The sequence below is a fragment of the Netta rufina genome, assembly GCF_964035555.1.
Source record: "Netta rufina genome assembly, chromosome: 17".
Lineage (NCBI taxonomy): Eukaryota > Metazoa > Chordata > Aves > Anseriformes > Anatidae > Netta > Netta rufina.
Window position 1 is genome coordinate 10,736,492 of NC_140141.1, and position 23,907 is coordinate 10,760,398.

At 59.6% G+C, this 23,907-nt stretch overlaps 1 protein-coding gene across 1 annotated transcript; it reads right to left on the bottom strand.

Moving 5' to 3' along the window:
• Window positions 1–4,883: 4,883 nt before the first annotated feature.
• On the bottom strand, window positions 4,884–8,014 carry GAL3ST1 (galactose-3-O-sulfotransferase 1; the record flags this gene model as incomplete). The annotated part of the gene is made up of 4 exons (XM_084297441.1): window positions 4,884–6,033; window positions 6,487–6,623; window positions 6,937–7,150; window positions 7,866–8,014. 4 exons carry the CDS (start codon window positions 8,012–8,014, stop codon window positions 4,884–4,886), a joined length of 1,650 nt encoding a protein of 549 aa, XP_084153567.1.
• Between the last annotated feature and the right edge of the window lie 15,893 nt (window positions 8,015–23,907).

The window sequence follows — 23,907 nt, forward strand, 5'->3', positions numbered from 1 at the left end:
GTGAGGGCCATAAGTGTTCACGATGGGATCACGAGGGGTCCCCACACCAAATGTGGCCCCTCAGACCCCACCTCACAGGGACAGGAGGCTCCTGGCACTGGAGACAGGCAAGGGGAAGAGCAGCCCCACAGTGTGGGGGAGCCACGGTCAGGGCTCACCCCTCGATGACGGAGCTCGGCCCCAAGGACACCCCCAAACCCCATAGGGCCCAGCCCTCCAGGAGCACCTGGGCACTGCCACCACCTCCCGTGCTGCCTCCTAGGACCCCAATTCCCCTGGGCAGGTCAGTCCCAGCACCAGGATCACGCAGCACAGACCGGGGACACACCACCATTCTGCCCTACCTGGAAACCCCTCTCCCTGCAGCACCCCCAGGAGGAGCAGCTTCACAGAAACACCTTTTATTTCCAAGGAGCCCCACTCACACCGAGCTGTGCTCCAGGCTGCGGTACTCCAAACCGGGCTCCCCTTGTTTCTCCAGCTCCTTGGGGACCAGGGCCCCCACCACGGCCTGCAGCTCAGCCTGGAAGGGACACTGCTGCCTCGGCCGCCGGCGTCTCCGCTGTCCCCTGCGCAGGCGCCACACGGCCAAGCCCAGGGCCAGCACACTCCCCACGAGGACGGCCGCCACGATGGCACTGCCCAGCAGGGCCAGCACGGCCAGCAGCAGCTTCTTCACTGTGCGGCACGGCGCTGGGGGGGGGACAACAGGGTCAGGGGTTGGGCACCAAGGACAGAGATAAGCCTCCAGGGCTTCCCTGTCCTGGGTGTCCCCGTTCCTCCCGGGTGGGGGAATATCAGGCAGCAGATGGTTGGGCTGGTTTGGGGCTAAAAGGGAGAAGTTTGGGGTTGGCTGCTCACCTTCGTACCACGGCACCAGGTCCTGCACCAGAAATGGGCCAATGGTCTCCCGGTGGAGCATCCCCTCTCCTGGGAACTCTGCGGGTGGACACAGCCCATCGTGCGGCTCCCCTCTGGTCCCAGGGCACCCAAAACCACCCAGCTGCCCCCAGAGAAGGTGCCTACCTGGCTGCTGTCCTGGTGGGGTGTCCCCAGGGGGACACCCGCTGTCACAGCAGTCACACAGGGCGCTCTGGGAAGGGTCCTCTGCGTTGTGCCACCTGGGAGGGAAGGGCAGAGCTGGGGGTCCTCGGGTCCCCAGCACCCACCCACGACCCACGTGGTGTCATGTCCTCCGTCCCTTTGGGTCTTGGGCACCTCAGAGGGGTCTTTCCCAGCTCATCCACAACCAGGGGGACACGTGGGGGTGGAAGGGGTGGCATCCAGCCCACAGCAGTGCCATGGATGTGTCCCCTGACCTCAAAACAGCACCAGTGGCTTCTGCTCCCAGAGCACCCATGGGTCCTCTGATCCCTGCCCAGCTCCTGGGTGCCAGCAGGGAGCCCACACGGAGGCAGAGCTCACCTGGCTACGGTTTCGCTGTAGAAGCAGGACCTCAGGCTGTGCCTCCGGGTGCCCCACGCCGTCAGCAGGCAGTGCACGTAGACCTGCTGGGACACCATCCGTCCTCACCACCACCTCCGGGCAGCTCACCCTTCCCCTCCCTCCCACCTCCGTGTCCTCCCCATGGCTTCAGGGCTCCGTATCTGGGACCAGGAATAGCCCACAGAGGGACAAGGCCTTGGGGACACCCACGTCACCCCGAGGAGGTGGCCCACACCACCAGGAACCCCGCTCCACCACAACCTCACCTCCTCCTCGGGCTCAGCCTCCAGCACGGGGGGCAGGATGGAGAGCTGGAGGACAGACGCCCCTCTCTGGTGCTGGACGGACACACTGCCCAAATTCGGGCCGTGCAGGCACCTGGGGAGACCCAGGAACAAGTCAGGGACGTTTCCAAGCTGACCCCAGGACCTCTCCCACCCCACCAGGAGGCCTGGCAGGACCCCAGCACCGACCCTTGGCTGTTGACCACCACGTAGGCCCTCCTGGAGTGTCCCGGCCACCCCGAGCCCGTCCCGTAGCACTGGTCCACGTAGATCCTGGGGGAGACACCAGGCCCGAAGTCCACCCTGGCCTCCAGGTGGAGGACAGAACCAGAGCTGAGCACCAGCGGCGTCTTCGTGGCACCAGGGTCCCCTGAAGGAGGAGAAGTGGGATCAGTGCGATGTCCCCGAGCCTGTCCCACCACAGATGGGGACTTAGGACACGTCCCAAGCCCATAAGGGGTTTCTGCTCCCACTGCTGTGAGGCAGGAACCTGGTTTTGGAGCCCAGCCCCTGCTGTTGGCTGTCACCTTGGCCTGGCTCCGGACCTGCAGCACCTTCCTGGTCCAACCACAAGGAGCAGAACAGGACCACATCACCCATCAGACTGATAAGAACCCCAAAACCTTCATAATGGGGTCCATCCCAGGGTCTTGCCCCTCCAACCTGGGGCCTGACACACAACCCAGAGCACTCACCGTGCAGGAGCCTCAAGGTGAAGTTCATGCTGGGCTCCTCTGAGCGGGGCTGTGCGTGAATCCCACCAGGCACGGTGGCAGCAGAATGTGCTGGGGACACCGCCTGTGTCCCCACACCCCAGGATGTCACTGGGGCCACTGCCACATGGCCAGAAAATGCTGGAACAGCCGGGGCCGTGGGGGTCCCTGCGGGAAGGAAGGGGGTTAGCGGGGGGAGGCTGAGCACGGAGCGGTGGGAGCAGCATCCTTGAGGCGTGGAGAGGACACCCAGGTCCTCAGATGTCTCCAGAGCTCATGGAGAGGCGGTGGCCACAGCACCAAGTGAAGAACCCCCCAGGAACACATCTGGAGCTGCTCATGGCATGGGAGAGCACCACCAGTAGCCAGGGACCCCATAGGTAGCCCTAGAGCCCCATCCAGAGCAGCCCCTAATGGATCTGCGGGGACAGGGAGCTCCCAGACCACCTCCCCCAGCAGGACCAGTACCAGCAGGACCGGGAGGGCATCAGGAACCAGCACCATGGGGCACCCACCCCCCACCACGAGCAGCCAGGGGTCCCCAGCCCCACTCACCTGCCACCCCCAGCACGGCCCCGCACACCAGCACCCACCAGCACAGCCCCATCCTCAGAGAGCAATGGCTCAGCCCCAGTGTTGGGGGGCATTTAAGAGCAGGTGAGTGCAAATGGGCCACACCTGGCGCTGATTTTTTTTTTTTTTTTTTTTTTTTTTTCTTTTTCCCTTCTTTGGTTCTCTGTTTTTGTGATCTCTGCAGTAAAACCTTGCTGCAAGCCACGGGAGATCAGGGAGAGCCCAGCCTCTGCTGTTGGGTGCACACCCGCTGGGGCTTCAGAGGGGATTTAGGGCCCTGGGAAGGGGTGTTTCTCCACAAACACAAACTTTTGTGGTCACGGGGAACCATGGTGGCTTTTCCCTGCGGTTGTCCCGACCCAGGGATGTCCCAGGAGCAGCCTCTAAACCTCTGCTCCCTGCCCGCCCCGAAGGGCATCTTCGGGACTTGCCCCTTTGGTGACATCCCAGTGCCACCATCCCCAGCCAACAGGGACCTGCCATCACCCCATGCACCCAGGGCCTCCGAGCACCGGGCCGAGGAGCTTTAACAGGTGGCAGCGGTGGCAGGGGCAGAGCTGGGGCATCGCCGGGGGGGCAGGATCTGTCCCCAGGGGTGCAGGGACCGGCAGAGCATCCCGCTGCACGCAATAAATGGGGGCAGCCTGGGGGGGCTCCTGTCCCCTTGTCCCCATCCCCTTCCCACAGAGAAGAACGAGACCGACGGAGACCAGCTGGACCATTGGTGTATTAAAAACTGCCAAATATACAATCCGATTATCTTACAAAAGTAGAATTGCTTTTTTTTTTTTTTCTTTCTTTTTTTTTTTTTTTTTATTGCTTGCATTTACAAACAGAGCAGAACACGAACCACACCGGGGAGTGGCAGGGCCGGGCTCCCTGCTGCTGTCCCAGGCAGGTGACAACCTCCTGTCACCCCTGCAGCCGCACGGTGCCACCTCGGTGCCCGGCCTGGGCCACTCTCAGCTTTACCCGTGCCATTGTCATCCAGCCCGGCCAGGACACCCGAGGGCTCCCCATGATGTGGCTCGTCCCCGTGTCCCACTTGCACCCAGGGCTGGCACCTCTGGGACCCTGCTCCACGCCTGCTCTCCACACCAGTTCTCACCAGACCCCGTGGTCCTCCCGGGATGTCCCCAGTGGGGACTGGCACCACAGGGCCCTCTAACTGGGACAAGAGGGGGCTGGGGGGGACCTGCTGCCATGGACGTGCTGGGGACCGCCGTTGGCACAGGCTGGGGCTTTGGGGTGTTTTTTTTGCTCTGCAAATTCACGTGTGGATGGTGCTTAGAAACCTGCTGGGGCTTCCTGGGTCTGGGCTGATGGTGTGCCAGGCACCGACAGCCACGGGTGCGCTGAGGACGCGTGGCACTCGACGCACCCATGGGCTGGGGGAGCCCCAGCAGCGTGGTGGGCCCCAAAAACTGGGCTGGAGGGAAAGGGGATGGTGAGAGCAGCCCCCCGCTGGGAGCGATGCTCCAGAATACCCGTGCACACCTGGCCCCACGGGTCCCACCACTGCCCGACCCGCAGCGCACCTCTGGCGGCGCGGTGGTGGATGTCTATTGCTGTGACAAGGGCACGACGGGGACCCGTCCTTCCCATCCTGCCTCCAGCATTTCCACGTGGCAGGAAGAAGTGGATCCTGTTGGGAAAGACCCCCAAACCCCCCCAATCCTTGAAGCCCTTGCTGCTGGCAGCAGTGGCCTCTGAGCTGGGTCCCCACGTCCCCTCCGTCACTCTTGGGTACTCAGGGTTGGGAGCACCTCTGGGAGCCACCGTTTGGTTCTGCTCATGCCCAACCCAAAGACAGGTGACGGAAGGAAAACGCGAGCCCCTGGCTCTCCCACAGGGCGCCCACTTTCTCCTACCACTTGAGGAAGTCCCGCACCCAGCTCCACAGCTTGGTGATCCACAGGTTGACCCCGAGGTCCGTCAGGTACTGGATCTCGGGCGTCAGCATCTTGCGGCACAGCTTCTGGTGCTTCTTGTTGATCTTCTTCTTCAAGTTGTAGCCCAGGATGGACTTCTCCCCGAGTGGCTGCCACGGCTGCATGGAGGACTCCTGGATGGCACTGGCGTCCACGGCATGTCCCCCGTCGATGCAGATGCTCTTCATCTTCTCGTTCTCCTGCTGCAGCTCGGCCACATCCTTGGCCATCCGCTCCCTCCCGTAGGCCTCCACCTTCCGCCAGAAGGTGGCATTAAAATAACGGTAGAGTTTGGCGTCGATGAGGTTCCAAGAAGTCGCCTTCTCGTAGAGCTCAGGTGTCAGCCGGGAGATGGTGGAGCCCTTGCGAGCGTTGAGCTTGAAGTAGAGGATGTCCTCCAGCTGCCAGCACAGCAGGTCCTTCAGCAGCACCAGGGACTCGTCAAAATACTCCAGCAGCATGACCAGGTGGAAGCGCTGATCTATCTCCTGGATGTGCTGCTCCACCAGCGGGCTGTCGGCGTTCATGTTGTTGTCATAGCCCAAGTCGAAGAAGAGGAGGTTTTGGAGGTAGTGCGCGTTGAACCCGTTCGGGTCGTAGTAATGCCAGGGGTCCCGCAGGAACTCAGCCAGCTTGTCCTCCCCCGGCAGCTTCCAGGTGAGGGGGATGACGCGCCCGAAGTAGTGGAAAGAGGACTCGAAGAGGTAGGCAGGGTCCCGCAGCACCGTCACGAAGGTGGTGTCCGCCGGCAGGAGCTTGCGCACCTCTTGGTAGTGGAAGCGCATGTGGTTGCAGATGATGTTGAAGCACATGCCCGGCCGGTAGTGCTGCACCTGGCTCCTCTCGAAGTAGGAGGGGTAGTAGAAGTCGTTGCGGCCGTTGGGGAAGGCGAATTTGAGGCGGTGCTTCTCTCCGAAGCGGAAGAGGATGTTGAGGATGGTGCTGCTGGCCGTCTTGTGCGTCTTCATGAACATGATGTCCAGCTTGGGCCGGCAGCCTCCTCCCGCAGGGCTGCGGGTGCCGTTGGCCACCGCCCGCCCCTTGGCTTGGGCCGGGGAGGAGGAGCAGGAGTAGGGGATGGGGATCCTGGTGGGGAGGAGAGAGAGGACAGCGTGGTGAGGTGGGTAGAGAGGGAAAGAAGCGCGTGGTATCACCATACAGGCTGAGGGCTGTCAGATGAGCGAGCGTAACAAATAATCCCTGTGCTATTTGAGATGCCCGAAGCCAGTAACAGATGCCCCAGCGCTGAGTGACATTGGACGACCCCAGGGAAGATGCAGCTCTGATCCTCGTTAACGCCGCGGGATGGCAATGTGGGACAGCAGGAGACAGAAAGCAACTTAAATACCCGCACGCGGAGCTGTTTTATAATAATAGCAAAGATTATTAAAAGCAGAGATTAATGCTCCCCATGGTCACAGGGACGGGGCCAGGTGTGGCCCTTGAGGACGGTGACATCTCAGAGCAAGGCCACCAGAGCCTGTAAAGCCCCCAGGAACAGTTCTGCCCAGGTGACGGAGGGATCCCTGTGATACTCACTCCGTCAGGCTGACTTGCAGCGGAGGCACAGCGTAGGAGTAGAGCAGCAGCATGAAGCTGGTCAGGAGGGTCCCCAGGACGAGTCCCTTGCACATGGACCTCCAGGGCTTCCCATGGTGCTGCAGCATCGTGGTCACCTGCGAGGAGCAAAAGGGACAGCTGTCAGCAACGCGGGTGGTGAAGGACACGGGGAGTGAGGAACAAAGACCACGTGAGACAAATTTCAAGCAAATAAGGCTCAGGGAGCACTGCAGGGGGATTTTAGGCCATGTGGGAGGGGAGAACCGGTGCCAGGCATGTTCTGGGCCGTGAGGGAGTCATGGCCAGGGTGCCGCAGCGCTGCCCACACCGCGTCGCTCTTGCCCATGCTGCAAAAACTGCAAGCAATTTCCTTGCAAAAAGCACAACTTGAAGAGCTGGGGTGGCAGAAGGGGCGTCTCTGCCACCTACACCCAGCAGACGCCCGGCCGTGGGGCACTGCAGCGCCGAGGAGCCGTGGCACCGCTGCAGGTCCCACCGGGTGCGGATCCGTCCCACGTCACCCACCCCGCACAGCCCCACCAGCAGCGGGCGGCTCTGCGTGACCACACACACGTGCACAAACGCGGGCATGCACGCACGCACACACACGTGCACGAAGGAGGGCGTGTGCACACAGCCATCCCTGCACAAATATACACACACACAGAGGTGTGCACATAAATATGGGGGCACCCCCACCCCTCCACACGCGTGCACAGGGACACAGGCACCCCTGTGCACATTTATGTGTGTGCACGCACACAGGGCACGCAGCTCTGTGTGTTATGCATGCACACACACCTCTGTACTCATGCATTCCCACGTGCACACAAGGACACGGACACACGTCCGTGCACACTCATGCACGCACACGTATCTAGCTGTACACACTCATGCACACACATGCATGGGGCACAGGCGTGTGCGCACACATCTGTGCCTCCTCATGCACAAGGACACAGGCAGCCACCCCCCCCGTGAACGCTCGTGCACGCCGATGTGAGGACAAGGACATTTAGGGGCTCGCACATCCATGCACACTCGTGCATGCACACGCAGGAACACAGCCATCTGCGCATTCCATGCGTGTGCATGCACACAGGGGCACATATCTCTGCACGTTATGCATGCACGCACGCACACAAGGACACAGCCAAACACCTCTGCGCACTCACGCACATGCACAGGCAAGGACACAGCCGTACGCGCACGCAGTTCATACGGACAAGGACACCGGCATCCGCACGCCCCTGTGCACATTATGCCTGCAGACTCATGGATTAGGACACACTCACACACACACAAACACACGTGCACACACTCACACGCACCCCCGCGAGTCCCTGCAGCACCTGCACCGTCGCCGCGCCGTGCCCCGCGTCCGCTCGCCGAGCCGGGAGCTGCCCCGGCGCCGCATTGCAGCAGGGCTGTCCTCCCGGCAGGACACACGGACGAGCTGCCCGCACGCCTTGCCCTGCCTCCTGGCACCCTTCTGGCCGCCGGCCATCCTTGGCACCCTTCAGCCGCCCCGCGGTGCCGTGCAGAGCACGAAAACCCCGCAGCCTGGCGGGTGCAGCCAGCAGCACGGACCTCCCGGGGATTTCGCAGAGGAAAACCATGCGGAAACCCTACCGGGCCCCCGCCGGCGTCTTGCCCCGCTGTGCACGAAGCCTTCCCGCGGCGCTGGCCTCCGTCCTCCACCTGCATCTCTCCTGCCCCGGCCCGGCGGAGGGCAGCGAGCCACGCCGCAGCTGAGATTTCCATCTTGATGAATAATGGATGGAAAATGTAACCGGACGCTGGGCACGGCTCGCCCTCGCCGACCCCAGGCGAGCTCAGCCTCCGCTCTGCGGGCTTTCCGAGCGGCAGAAATGACGGCGAGAGCATGGCTGAGCTGCCCCCAGCATCTCCGTGGCTGCCAGCGCCCGGCCCCACTGGCAGGGATGCCGAGGGGATGCTGAGCTCCACCCGGGCTGGCTCCGGCGGGGTGTTTCTTGCAAACAGTTCCCAGCCCAGTTACTCTATTGACTTTGCCTTAAGTGAGTGGCTTAATTATTAATAGCTCAGCAGGAGAAATGCTAAGGTGGAGGCTTTGTCCTGGGGCTCCCAGAGGAGCAGGGCAGCCGCTGGCGCTGGCCCTCACCCAGCCACTTGAAAGCCCCAGCCGGAGCCCGTGGTCACGGCCCCAGAGCGAGGACACGGCCCCATGCTATATCCCCACATCCCTGCATCCCCCCAGGTCCAACACTCCCCCGTGGCAGCCCTCTTCTGCATTTTCCCTTACAGGCACCGACCCCTTTCCAGCCCAGATTTAAGGAACCAGGCACAGGGCACCCTTCCAGCCCCTGGTGGCTCTGGCTCAGGCTCTCTCCATCCCGTGCCAATGCCCGCTGTGGGCATGCCGCTCCGTGCGTGCTCACCCCATCCCCCTCGCCCCGGCATCTTATCCCGTGGGTGCTGGTGCCCACGTGCCCCTTGCATCCTGAAATCCCCCTGTGCTGGCCCGCGCGGCCCTCCCAGCCCCCCACCAGCCCCCATCACCTCTTCCTTTGCTCCGGCTGCTCCCTGCGGACCGTCCCTCTCCTCTCCTCGGCTTGCTGGGGCGTGGGGCGTGGGGGGCGATGCTGCTCCGACATGGAACAGGCTCTCCCAAAGCAGCCCCCAGCCGCTTCCCACCCTCTCTAAGCCATCCCCCCAAATTTGGCCCCAGCGCACCCGCCCGGGCGGGGAGGGCGAAGCCGAATGGGGCTGAGCTCCTCTCACAGCGCTGCTGCCGGCTCGAGGCGCGGAGCGAGGCGCTGCCGGGGCTCCCGCTGCCACCCGAGCGGCCGCAAAGGCTCCGTCTCTCCACCCACCGAGGGAGCACAGAGGGCTCATTCACCCCGCTGCCGCCCCGCGCGCACAACAACGGGGCCGTTTGTCTCCATCTGCGCCACGGCCATCAACGGGGACATTGTGGCCCAGCGCCCCGGCTCGCTGCAGCCAGAGCCGGCTCTGCCCCGGCCCGGCCTGGCGCTGCCACCCGGCACCCCCGGCTGAGCGGGGCCGGGGGGCTCTGGGGCTGCTTGGGGTGCTGGAGGAGTGGAAACTCCCTGCCCCGTAAGCGCCAAGGGGAAGTTGAACGCAGCCAGGGAGTGCCGGTGGTGCTTGCTCAGCTGTTTTATGGACCCCAGGATGCAAGGACGGTGGCCATCCCTTCTCGGGGATGTTCCCTTCCTGCCGTGGCCTTGTGGGATGAGCTTTTCCCTACGGGGAGCAGCTTCAGGCTGTTTTCTTTTCTCTCGCAGAAAAAGAGAGAGAAAAAGCCCCAGGCTCCATCCTCCTCTTCCCCTTGCTGCCCGCTGTATCTTGACAGCTTTTATGGCTGTAAGACAGCAGTGCCTGTGCTCCCTGCCCTTCGGCACATCACCGCTGCTGCTCACCCATGAGAAAGAGGAGGTGGGTACCCAGGAGGGCACCCCAGGGACCCCAAAGGGAACCGGGGTCTCTCTCACTCACTGGGACACAAGGGTTTTGTTTGGTGGGAGCCAGCTTTGCTTTGCCACCAGCACCCGTGGCACTGCGTGCCCCATGGCTCCTTTGTTCCGCGGCAGCGGCAGCAGAGCCGCGAGGAAGCCGGTGAGCGCCGTTTCCTTCCCACATCACCCCACTGCTGGCCACAGAAGGGGCCATTGTGTGTCCGTGCAGCCCTGGCTCCTTCCCACCACCCTAGCAGCAGCTCTTCTATAACCGTGGGGCACCCACAGGCATGCCCGCTGCCAGGCCCAGCACCTGGATGTGTTTGGGTCTCCCAGCAAGGGAGGACAGACAGGAGGATGAAGTGAAGCTGTTGCCCCATTGCAGCCACTTCAATGTACCCAGGAAAAAGAAAAACTAGAATGGTCTCCATCACTGCAGGAAGAGGGACCAAGAACTGTCCTCTTGCTCCCAGGTGTGACAGAGGCTGTGAGGCTGTGAGGTCCTTGCTCTCTTGGGACTCATGCTGTCCCCAATGTCACAGGATGAGAAAACCTGTGTAGGCAACCTCATTATGGTCAAAATGAAACCCTGAGCCTATGTCAGCCATCCCAGGCTCTCCATGGACAGAGGAAAGAAACAGGCACATCCACAGATGGCTTGAGATGGCACAGCCTTCACAACAGCTAGGGACAGGGTGTCCCCGTAAAAAACCTCTTGAGACGGCAGAGCCTTCTCCAGGGCAAAAGAATGTGCCCTGGGGAGGCAGAGGATGCTGCACTCCCTGCCCAGATGGGGACAGGACCAGGTCTCCCCTGCCACAAGCTGGTTATGGGGAGAGAGCAGCCCAGAGCAGTTCCTCTGACTTCTCCCTGGCCTCCCCACGCAGCAGAACCTCCTGCAGGGACTGCGGGGAATGTGCCAGGTCGGTGGCACCACCGAGCTCTCAGCTGACGCACCGCTGCGCCCAGCCCTGGCTGGATTTGTGCCAGTGGTTTATCGCCCATCTCCTCACCTGTCCCTGAGGCACATCTGTCGCAGTGAGCAGTCTGCGTGAAGCAAGCACGGCACTGGATTAAGTCACACACACCTGGCTCTGGATGAATTGGCTTTTCATCCTCGTCCCTGACGTCCCCCAACATGGACAGGCCCCAACTGCACTGTGCCAGAGCCACTGTCTGGGCTGGGACTCAGCCAGGGCAAGGAGCCCTGTTCCTTGCAAGCTCCCACCCCTTCTCTGAAGCTCTCTGATCTCCAGACCAGCACCTTTCATCCTGCCAGTTTCTCATTTTTCGGAGGGCAGGATGGTGCTTTGCAGTGGTTCCAGTCAGAAGAGGGCCACAGCACCCAGCAGCTGCAGCCAGGACATGGTAGCCTGGCCCCAGCAGTGGTGCCCAGTCCCACCAGCAAAGGGCCTTGGGATGGGACTGAAATAAACCCTGTGTGTGACACCCCAGGTAGCCCAGGGGTGGTTAACCCCAAATCCCAAGAGCCAAACTCAAAGCACAAGACCCAAAAGACCGTGGCAGAAGCCTCCTGAGAAACACCTCCGTGATTCGAGTGGGTGAGATTTCTCTTTTAAGAATTTCACCAAGTCCACCCCAAACCAAAAACCTCCTGCTAGTGACAGCTGAGTGGGAAGGGGCACCCATGGGTGCTGACTTGCCTCGCCAAGGACTGCAGCTCCAGGAGGGCTTTACCCCCAGCATGGGGTGCTCTCATCCCCATCACCCACTCAGGAGAAACTCTTAGGGAAGCACCCACCCGAGTGGGGAACAAGAGAGGTTTCCAGCTGAACGCGGGCACTGTGCCGATGTCACCTAGCAGGGGCCATGTCACACGAGCAGGGCACACCCGTCCTGTCATGGGGAGCGCCAGGCCTCAGCTCCTTTGAACACCAGTTAATCAGGCGTGGAGGAACTTATTATGCCCTTATCGCCCCATTTGTGAAAGCCGTGGGGAAACTGTAGCGTTATGGGGAGTTATGGAGGGGGAAATGGAGGCTTGAGATGGCAATGCGAATGGCGGAGCAGCAGCAGGGCTCTGCCACATCGCAGCATGCCATGGCTGTCTTAGTTGCCACACCTGAAATCCCGCTGCTGCCCCGGAGCAAGGATCTTCCACAAAAACCCCACGAGATGACACAACCTCCATGAGGCACGCTCCCCTAAACCCTCCTCAACCCTCACAGCTACACATTCAAACCTCCACACTAAACAACAACAACAAAAAGAGTTAAAAAACGCCAAACCACCACAAACCTTACAGGAAAACGAGCTCCTCCTCCCCCTGTCCCCAGGTTGCCGCCGCCTCACCACCTCCCACCCCGAGCTGTGGCACCACGGGGCCGGGGGCTGCTCCCCATGGGGCTGGCTGCACGCACCAGGGGTGGCACCAAGGGCTGGGCTCGGGCTGGGCGGCCCCCTCGGGCGGCAGCCATGTTAGGCTCCAGGGCTGTGCACAGGCCTCGGGGAGGGAAGAAGGGGGGGAGGTTGTGTTCTGAGGAACAAAACGTTGGGATGTGGGTTTAGAAGAGAGGCAGAGATTTACAGATGGGGTAGGATAACACAGCTGTTGTTGATGAATCCTCTCCCAAGAGGAATCCTCTCCCAAGTTATGCATGGCGGTGGCCATGGCCCCTCTAGATTTTCCATATATTTTGTATATATTTTCCAGATATTGCTTTAATTTAGTGATTAACCCCAGTGTAATTTCCTCTTCCTCAAGGCCACCATAACTGCTAGCACCACCAAGGAGGTGCAGGAGCCCTCGGGGCTGCTGGAAGGGCAGTTGGGAGCTCCCGCTGCCTAGACGTGTCCCTACAGCATGGCCACCAGCACGGGGTTTAAACTTCTTGACAATCCCTGGGGAACATCTTGTCCAAACGGCCTGCTCCAGCAGGGCCATCCAGAGCAGGGGACCCACGTCCAGGCCGCTTTGGAAGATCTCTCAGGAGGGAGCAACTTGTGCAGGGCTCTGACACCCTCGCAGCACAGCAGTGCTGGTGTTCAGAGGGAACCTCCTGTGCTCCTGCTGGTGCCCGCTGCCTCGTGTGCTAGCACTAAGCACCAGTGGAGAGAGCCTGTCTCTGTCCCTTCTGCAGCCTTGAAGCTAAAAGAGGGTAGATTTAGATGAGATATTTGCAAGAAATTCTTCACGATGAGGCTGCTGAGGCACTGGCACAGGTTGCCCAGAGAAGCTGTGGATGCCCCATCCCTGGAAGTGCTCAAGGCCAGGTTGGATGGGGCTTTGAGCAATGTAGTCTAGTGGGAGGTGTCCCTGCCCCTGGCAGGCGTTGGAATGAGATGATCTTTAAGGCTGCTTCCAACCCAAACCATCCCATGTTTCTATGATTTGATGCTGAGCAGTTCTTTGAATACAGCAGCTGCTGAATCGATGCTTGTAAGACATTTGCAACAGGGAACAGAGCAACAGGGATTTTTCAGAGAAGGTCATGTCCTTTTAATGCCCTGTTGGTGTACTCTGTGTTACGTTGTTTTTGTCTTTGAAACCTGATTTGGGTCTTCAGCTGGGAAACCAGGAAGCATACTGGATCATGGATCTTCTGTTGCAGCACACAAAAGTAAGGCTGCAGAAGGAAAGGTTCTTCCATGAGCACATCCTTCAATGCTCTGCTAAGGCTTGAGAAGATGCAAAAAAAAAAGGGATTGGGCACTTCTCATGTAACCATTGGCACAGAAGAGTGATTTTGTGGTTTGTGTTTGAAACATTTGTAAATGAAAAGAAAGCATCACAGAGTCTCACAGTGTGTCCTAGAGTCCCAGACTGTTAGAGAGCGTCCTGGCGAGTCAGAGCATCCCAGGACTCAAGGCGAGAGTCCCCCATAAATGCCATTGCTAGCAGCACCCACAGGCGCTGCTGTGAGCTTGCTTTTGAGTCAGACCAAGACATTGTCTGTGGAACAGTCACGGCTTTTATTTTTCTTTTAATTGTAGCCTATGTAAGCCCTGCTAGTGGCACTGGGCGAGCTACAGGAAATTCACTCAGGACCTATCGCTGAAGCACAGGTCACCAGAGGGAAGAGAGAGATCAGCACCTGCCTCTCCGTTCTCCCTCATGGGGAAGCTGCAGACTGCAATGAGGTCTCCCCTCAGCCTCCTCCAGGCTGAACAATCCAAGAGACTTCAGCCTCAAGGGCTGATACGAAACACCAGTGCCAAGCCCACAAGACGCGGTGCATGGAGCAGGCAGTGGCACTGCGGAAACCCCAGAAATGTGCTGGGGCTGGAGAACTGCTGGAGAACGTGCTGCAAGTGAGGACGGTCCACTGTGATGTCGCTGTGATGGACAGGGACATCCTGATGGCAATGTCCCCAGCTGGTGGGCGGCGATGTGCCCGGCCACTGTCTGTGACATCCCGCTGATGCGCTTTTGTGACTGCGTGGCCCTCACTGCTTAAATCTGGGCATGGCAGCTCAGCCCAGTGGCCTGTGCCTCCCCTCCAGCCGAGCGGTTGTGCGAGGACTGGAGCGCGGACTTTGGCGTGCCTTGGTGCTGGGTCGTGGCCTCAGAGCTGCTTCGTGGAGCTCTCAGAGGTTCACGTCCCCAGAGCCACATTTGCGTTTCTCCCAGCCCTGGTCCGACCAGGCAGCTGGGACATCCAGGAGGAGCACCTGCAGCAGCAGAGGTAGGCGGCACAGGGACTCCTCTATGTGCCCGCAGAGGGATCCTCCTTGAGGGACCCTCCCCAGCCCAGAGAATGACAGTGGCCCCTCTCTTCCTCTTCCAGGGCGACCCCCGCTGCTGCAGCGTCTGCACCAGAGAGCGCATCGTCACCTGCTGCTCCCCACAGCCCACCGCAGCTGGTGGCAAGCATGGCCGCGGCCTTGGACACCCGCTGCCCCATCTGCCTGGATACCTGGGGCAGCCCCGCGTTCACCTTGCCGTGCTGCCACCAGTTTTGCTTCGCCTGCATCCAGCGGTGGGCTGACACCAAGCCCGAGTGCCCCCTCTGCAAGCGGAGGCTGACATCGATCGTGCACTCGGTGCAGGCTGATGACAAGTTTGAGGAGCTGGTCATCAGCCCATCGGCATCCATCACCGCTGACAGCTCCTCTGGGGCCCAGGCAGCCTGGCCGTGGGCTGCATGGGTGGCACCCAGCCCTCTGGTGGGCGGCCTCCCCGCGGACACCTGGGGCCGTCTCTTCCAGGAGCACCCTGCTCTGCTCCGGCCCCTGCTCTCCTGGGTGCGCCGCGAGCTCGGGAGAGTCTTCGGGGCACGGCGTTTGGAGGCGCTGCTCCTGGAGAACGCCATCAGGGAGACCCTGCGCCTGGTGGGGCTGGAGGAAGAGATGCTGCTCCAGCTGGTGGAGGAAGACCTGGGAGGGAACAACGCGGCGACGTTCGTGCGGCACCTCCTGGACGTCGCCGTGCAGCGGTGCAGCAGGGAGGCCCACCGCCTGCTGGGCCTCCATGTTCCTCCTGCAGCCCAGCATCGGGAGGCCAGCCCCGGGCCAGAACCCGTCCCGTCTGGCCCCGATGGGGTGGCTCCTGCAGCCGGCGCAGTCTCCTCTCTCCATCCTGCCAGCTCCAGCAGGGATGAGGGGCCCGGCGCATCAAGAGATGCCCTTGGAGGGAACGCCAGCCGCCCTCACTCCCCACCAGCTGCGGTCCCCATGGAGCAGGCAGCACCTGAAGAGGAGCCGCAGGAGGCTGCACCAGGGCCCTCCACCGCCAGGCGGGGCAGGGGCTGCCCACCTCGGGGTCCCCGGCGAGCCCCCAAGAGGAAGAACAGCTCCTCGCAGGCCTCTGCACCACCCAAGAAGAGGCCACCCCGCCGGGGACAATAGAAGACCCTCCGGGGCCGGGGCCGGACACACTGGGACACACGCCGGCCCCAAAGGACCTGAAAGTCATCAGGGTCCTATTCCACCACACAGAAAAATAAAATAAAATCACAGAAAACCTATCAGTGTCGCAAACACAGTGGTCATTGCCATCCCCACCCCTGCTGCTTTCTCCTCCCTTTCCCCATGCCGGGCCCACTCTTTGCCCTGTTGCGTTGCTGCCCTGACAGCACCCACTGCCCCGCTCCAGCCTGCGACTCTGCAGCTGCTCCCAGGAAGGGGGCTCCATCCTGGGGTCTCCAGCCCAGCCCACACCCCGGTTCCATCACCCCAGCCGTGATGGGCCGTATTTTGGAGATAGCTGCATGTCTGGTAGCTACCCTTGCCTCCCCCACATACGCTTCTAGAATCCTTTGGGCTTCTTCCTGAGAGATTTAGTTCTGGGTACCAGATGCAAAGCCCTTCAGGGTAGGGACACGAGAATTTATTCAATTTTAGGGGCAACTGTATGCCCGGTAGCTACCTTTGCCTTCTCACCTTGGCATACTTCTGCAACACTCATGCTTCTCTACCCTGTGCTGGTGCGGCCTCACCTCATGTACTGCGTGCAGTTCTGGGCACCACAGTACAAAAAGGACGTGAAACTGTTGGAGAGTGTCCAGAGGAGGGCTACGAAGATGGTGAAGGGCCTAGAGGGGACAACGTATGAGGAGCAGCTGGGGTCACTTGGCCTGTTCATCCTGGAAAAAGGAGGCTGAGGGAGACTTATTGCCATCTACAGCTTCCTCACAAGGGGGAGTGGAGTCCATCTGTTCTCTTTAGTAGCAGTGATAGACCTGCAGGAATGGTGTCAAACTGCAACAGAGGAGGTTTAGGCTAGACAGCAGGAAGAGGTGCTTCACTGAGAGGGTTGTCGCACAATGGAACAGGCTAACCCCATTTACAAGAACCCTCTGGGCCCGACCCTTTAGCCAATTGCTCACCCAACTTATTATGCTTTTATCTATCTGTATTCTGGTCATTCTGTCCAGAAGGATGCTGTGGGATGAAGCCCACCAGGCCCTATGCAAGCCCCCTACCCCTCCAAGCACACCACCACATCCCACCAAGCTGAGCAACCCCACGCATCCTGCCTCCAAGCAGGCGGGAAGGGACATTTTGCACATCCCAGAGCTGTGGCCATGCAAAATGAACAATGCTGAAGAGAGATGCAAGAGCACAGAGCAAGCCAGTTCAATAAGACCTAGCGCAGGGCTCCTTGTCTCAGGGCATCCCTATCCTCATACCTCTCGTATTTTGCGTTTCTTGCCAAACATGATCTTCTTGTAGAGGTATTTCTGTCTATAACTCCTGGGGAAGCACCCACCCGAGTGGGGAGCAAGAGAGGTTTGCCCTCGGGCGGCAGCCATGTTAGGCTCCGGGGCTGCGCACAGGCCTTCGGGGCGGGCAGGCGGGGGGGAGGTTGTGTTCTGAGGAAAAAAATGTTGGGATGTGGGTTTAGAAGAGAGGCAGAGATGTACGGTCGGAGTGGGATAACACAGCTGTTGTTGATTAATCCTCTCCCAAGAGGAATCCTCTCCCAAGTTATGCATGGCGGTGGCCATGGCCCCTCTAGATTTTCCATACATTTTGTATATATTTTCCAGATATTGCTTTAATTTAGTGATTAGCCCCAGTGTAATTTCCTCTTCCCCAAGGTCACCATAACTGCTAGCACCACCAAGGAGGTGCAGGAGCCTTCAGGGCTGCTGGAAGGGCAGTTGGGAGCTCCCGCTGCCTAGGCGTGTCCCTACAGAATGGCCACCAGCGCGGGGTTTAAACCTCTTGACAATCCCTGGGGAACATCTTGTCCAAATGGCCTCCTGCAGCAGGGCCATCCAGAGCAGGGGGCCCACGTCCAGGCCGATTTGGAAGATCTCTCAGGAGGGAGCAACTTGTGCAGGGCTCTGACACCCTCACAGCACAGCAGTGCTGGTGTTCAGAAGGAACCTCCTGTGCTCCTGCTGGTGCCCGCTGCCTCGTGTGCTGGCACTGGGCACCACTGGAGAGAGCCTGTCTCTGTCCCCTCTGCAGCCTTGAAGCTAAAAGAGGGTAGATTTAGATGAGATATTTGCAAGAAATTCTTCACGATGAGGGTGGTGAGGCACTGGCACAGGTTGTCCAGAGAAGCTATGGATGCTCCGTCCCTGGAAGTGCTCAAGGCCAGGTTGGATGGGGCTTTGAGCAACCTGGTCTAGTGGGAGGTGTCCCTGCCCCTGGACAGGACATGAGATGATCTTTAAGGCTGCTTCCAACCCAAACCATCCCATGTTTCTATGATTTGATGCTGAGCAGTTCTTTGAACACAGCAGCTGCTGAATCAATGCTTGTAAGACATTTGCAACAGGGAACAGAGCAACAGGGATTTTTCAGAGAAAGTCATGTCCTTCTAATGCCCAGTTGATGTACTCTGTGTTACGTTGTTTTTGTTGTTACCTGATTTGGGTCTTCAGCTGGGAAATCAGGAAGCATACTGGATCATGGATCTTCTGTTGCAGCACACGAAAATAAGGCAGAAGAAGGAAAAGTTCTTCCATGAGCACATCCTTCAGTGCTCTGCTAAAGCTTGAGAAGATGCAAAAAAAGGGATTGGGCACTTCTTATGTAACCATTGGCACAGAAGAGTGATTTTGTGGTTTGTGTTTGAAACATTTGTAAATGGAAAGAAAGCATCACAGAGTCTCACAGTGTGTCCTAGAGAGTCACAGACTGTTAGAGAGCGTCCTGGCGAGTCAGAGCATCCCAGGACTCAAGGCGAGAAAGGCGAGAGTCCCCCATAAATGCCATTGCTAGCAGCACCCACAGGCGCTGCTATGAGCTTGCTTTTGAGTAAGACCAAGACATTGTCTGTGGAACAGTCACGGCTTTTATTTTTCTTTTAATTGTAGCCTATGTAAGCCCTGCTACAGGCACTGGACGAGCTACAGGCCATTCACTCGGGACCTATCACTGAAGCACAGGTCACCAGAGGGAAGAGAGAGATCAGCACCTGCCTCTCCACTCTCCCTCTTTGGGAAGCTGCAGACTGCAATGAGGTCTCCCCTCAGCCTCTTCCAGGCTGAACAATCCAAGAGATTTCAGCCTCAGTGTCTGATATGAAACACCAGTGCCAAGCCCACAAGACGCGGTGCATGGAGCAGGCCGTGGCACTGCGGAAAGCCCAGAAACATGTGCTGGGGCTGGAGAACTGCTGGAGAACGTGCTGCAGGTGAGGAAGGTGAGGACAGTCCACTGTGATGTCGCTGTGATGGACAGGGACATCCCGGTGGCGATGTCCCCAGCTGGTGGGTGGCGATGTGCCCGGCCACTGTCTGTGACATCCCGCTGATGCGCTTTTGTGACTGCGTGGCCCTCACTGCTTAAATCTGGGCACGGCCGCTCAGCCCAGTGGCCTGTGCCTCCCCTCCAGCCGAGCGGTTGTGCGAGGACTGGAGCGCGGACTTTGGCGTGCCTTGGTGCTGGGTCGTGGCCTCAGAGCTGCTTCGTGGAGCTCTCAGAGGTTCACGTCCCCAGAGCCACATTTGCGTTTCTCCCAGCCCTGGTCCGACCAGGCAGCTGGGACATCCAGGAGGAGCACCTGCAGCAGCAGAGGTAGGCGGCACAGGGACTCCTCTATGTGCCCGCAGAGGGATCCTCCTTGAGGGACCCTCCTTGAGGGACCCTCCCCAGCCCAGAGAATGACAGTGGCCCCTCTCTTCCTCTTCCAGGGCGACCCCCGCTGCTGCAGCGTCTGCACCAGGGAGCGCATCGTCACCTGCTGCTCCCCACAGCCCACCGCAGCTGGTGGCAAGCATGGCTGCGGCCTTGGACACCCGCTGCCCCATCTGCCTGGACAGCTGGGGCAGCCCCGCGTTCACCTTGCCGTGCTGCCACCAATTTTGCTTCGCGTGCATCCAGCGGTGGGCTGACACCAAGCCCGAGTGCCCCCTCTGCAAGCGGAGGCTGACGTCGATCGTGCACTCGGTGCAGGCTGATGACAAGTTTGAGGAGCTGGTCATCAGCCCATCGGCATCCATCGCCGCCGACAGCTCCTCTGGGGCCCAGGCAGCCTGGCCGTGGGCTGCATGGGTGGCACCCAGCCCTCTGGTGGGCGGCCTCCCCGCGGACACCTGGGGCCGTCTCTTCCAGGAGCACCCTGCTCTGCTCCGGCCCCTGCTCTCCTGGGTGCGCCGCGAGCTCGGGAGAGTCTTCGGGGCACGGCGTTTGGAGGCGCTGCTCCTGGAGAACGCCATCAGGGAGACCCTGCGCCTGGTGGGGCTGGAGGAAGAGATGCTGCTCCAGCTGGTGGAGGAAGACCTCGGAGGGAACAACGCGGCGACGTTCGTGCGGCACCTCCTGGACGTCGCCGTGCAGCGGTGCAGCAGGGAGGCCCACCGCCTGCTGGGCCTCCATGTTCCTCCTGCAGCCCAGCATCGGGAGGCCAGCCCCGGGCCAGAACCCGTCCCGTCTGGCCCCGACGGGGTGGCTCCTGCAGCCGGCGCAGTCTCCTCTCTCCATCCTGCCAGCTCCAGCAGGGATGAGGGGCCCGGCGCATCAAGAGATGCCCTTGGAGGGAACGCCAGCCGCCCTCACTCCCCACCAGCTGCAGTCCCCATGGAGCAGGCAGCACCTGAAGAGGAGCCGCAGGAGGCTGCACCAGGGCCCTCCACCGCCAGGCAGGGCAGGGGCTGCCCACCTCGGGGTCCCCGGCGAGCCCCCAAGAGGAAGAACAGCTCCTCCCAGGCCTCTGCACCAGCCAAGAAGAGGCCACCCCGCCGGGGACAATAGAAGACCCTCCGAGGCCGGGGCCGGACACACTGGGACACACGCCGGCCCCAAAGGACCTGAAAGTCATCAGGGTCCTATTCCACCACACAGAAAAAATAAAATAAAATCACAGAAAACCTGTCAGTGTCGCAAACACAGTGGTCATTGCCATCCCCACCCCTGCTGCTTTCTCCTCCCTTTCCCCATGCCGGGCCCACTCTTTGCCCTGTTGCGTTGCTGCCCTGACAGCACCCACTGCCCCGCTCCAGCCTGCGACTCCGCAGCCGCTCCCAGGAAGGGGTTTGCAGCCTGGGGTCTCCAGCCCAGCCCACACCCCGGTCCCATCACCCCACTTGGCCTGTTCATCCTGGAAAAGGAGGCTGAGGGAGACCTTATTGCCATCTACAGCTTCCTCACAAGGGGGAGTGGAGTCCATCTATTCTCTTTAGTACCAGTGATAGACCTGCAGGAGTGGTGTCAAAGTGCAACAGAGGAGGTTTAGGCTAGACAGCAGGAAGAGGTGCTTCACTGTGAGGGTTGTCACACAATGGAACAGGCTCACCAGGCTAACCCCGTTTACAAGAACCCTGTGGGCCCGACCCTTTAGCCAATTGCTCACCCAACTTATTATGCTTTTATCTAACTGTATTCTGCTCATTCTGTCCAGAAGGATGCTGTGGGATGAAGCCCATCAGCCCCTATGCAAGCTCCTGCCCCTCCAAGCACACCACCACATCCCACCAAGCTGAGCAACCCCACACACCTTGCCTCCAGGCAGGTGGGCAGGGACATTTTGCACATCCCATAGCTGTGGCCATGCAAAATGAACAATGCTGAAGAGAGACTATGGGTGAAGCTCCCTCCTGCAACCAGAGCCGGGGAAGCAGAAGGTTGATAGAGGCTGCTGCCTCCCCACGAGATGGGGACAGGACAGGATTTAATGATCCAGAGCTGCAAGCCAGTTTGGTAAGACCTAGCATAGGGCTCTTTGTCTCAGGGCATCCCTATCCTCATACCTCTCGGATTTTGTGTGGGGACATTGTAGCGTTATGGGGAGTTATGGAGGGGGAAATGGAGGCTTGAGATGGCAATGCGAATGGCGGAGCAGCAGCAGGGCTCTGCCACGTCGCAGCATGCCATGGCTGTCTTAGTTGCCACACCTGAAACCCCGCTGCTGCCCCGGAGCAAGGATCTTCCACAAAAACCCCACGAGATGACACAACTTCCATGAGGCACGCTCCCCTAAGCCCTCCTCAACCCTTGCAGCTACACATTCAAACCTCCAAACTAAACAACAACAACAAAAAGAGTTAAAAAACGCCAAACCACCACAAACCTTACAGGAAAACGAGCTCCTCCTCCCCCTGTCCCCACGTTGCCGCCGCCTCACCACCTCCCACCCCGAGCTGTGGCACCACGGGGCCGGGGGCTGCTCCCCATGGGGCTGGCTGCACGCACCAGGGGTGGCACCAAGGGCTGGGCTCGGGCTGGGCGGCCCCCTCGGGCGGCAGCCATGTTAGGCTCCGGGGCTGCGCACAGGCCTCGGGGAGGGAAGAAGGGGGGGAGGTTGTGTTCTGAGGAACAAAATGTTGGGATGTGGGTTTAGAAGAGAGGCAGAGATTTACAGATGGGGTAGGATAACACAGCTGTTGTTGATGAATCCTCTCCCAAGAGGAATCCTCTCCCAAGTTATGCATGGCGGTGGCCATGGCCCCTCTAGATTTTCCATATATTTTGTATGTATTTTCCATATATTGCTTTAATTTAGTGATTAACCCCAGTGTAATTTCCTCTTCCTCAAGGTCACCATAACTGCTAGCACCACCAAGGAGGTGCAGGAGCCTTCAGGGCTGCTGAAGGCCTGCCTCGTGTGCTGGCACTGGGCACCACTGGAGAGAGCCTGTCTCTGTCCCCTCTGCAGCCTTGAAGCTAAAAGAGGGTAGATTTAGATGAGATATTTGCAAGAAATTCTTCATGATGAGGGTGGTGAGGCGCTGGAACAGGTTGTCCAGAGAAGCTGTGGATGCCCCATCCTTGGAAGTGCTCAAGGCCAGGTTGGATGGGGCTTTGAGCAACGTGGTCTAGTGGGAGGTGTCCCTGCCCCTGGCAGGCGTTGGAATGAGATGATCTTTAAGGCTGCTTCCAACCCAAACCATCCCATGTTTCTATGATTTGATGCTGAGCAGTTCTTTGAATACAGCAGCTGCTGAATCGATGCTTGTAAGACATTTGCAACAGGGAACAGAGCAACAGGGATTTTTCAGAGAAGGTCATGTCCTTTTAATGCCCAGTTGGTGTACTCTGTGTTACGTTGTTTTTGTCTTTGAAACCTGATTTGCGTCATCAGCTGGGAAATCAGGAAGCATACTGGATCACGGATCTTCTGTTGCAGCACACAAAAGTAAGGCAGCAGAAGGAAAAGTTCTTCCATGAGCACAACCTTCAGTGCTCTGCTAAAGCTTGAGAAGATGCAAAAAAAGGGGTTGGGCACTTCTCATGTAACCATTGGCACAGAAGAGTGATTTTGTGGTTTGTGTTTGAAACATTTGGAAATGAAAAGAAAGATCAAAGTCTCACGGTGTGTCCTGGAGTCCCAGACTGTTAGAGAGCGTCCTGGCGAGTCAGAGCATCCCAGGACTCAAGGCGAGAGTCCCCCATAAACGTCATTGCTAGCAGCACCCACAGGCGCTGCTGTGAGCTTGCTTTTGAGTAAGACCAAGACATTGCCTGTGGAACAGTCACGGCTTTTATTTTTCTTTTAATTGTAGCCTATGTCAGCCCTGCTAGTGGCACTGGGCGAGCTACAGGAAATTCACTCAGGACCTATCGCTGAAGCACAGGTCACCAGAGGGAAGAGAGAGATCAGCACCTGCCTCTCCGCTCTCCCTCATGGGGAAGCTGCAGACTGCAATGAGGTCTCCCCTCAGCCTCTTCCAGGCTGAACAATCCAAGAGACAAAGCCAAGGCCTCAGGGGCTGATATGAAACACCAGTGCCAAGCCCACAAGACGCGGTGCATGGAGCAGGCCGTGGCACTGCGGAAAGCCCAGAAACATGTGCTGGGGCTGGAGAACTGCTGGAGAACGTGCTGCAGGTGAGGAAGGTGAGGACAGTCCACTGTGATGTCGCTGTGATGGACTGGGACATCCCGGTGGCGATGTCCCCAGCTGGTGGGCGGCGATGTGCCCAGCCACTGTCTGTGACATCCCGCTGATGCGCTTTTGTGACTGCGTGGCCCTCCCTGCTTAAATGTGGGCACGGCAGCTCAGCCCAGTGGCCTGTGCCTCCCCTCCAGCCGAGCGGTTGTGCGAGGACTGGAGCGCGGACTTTGGCGTGCCTTGGTGCTGGGTCGT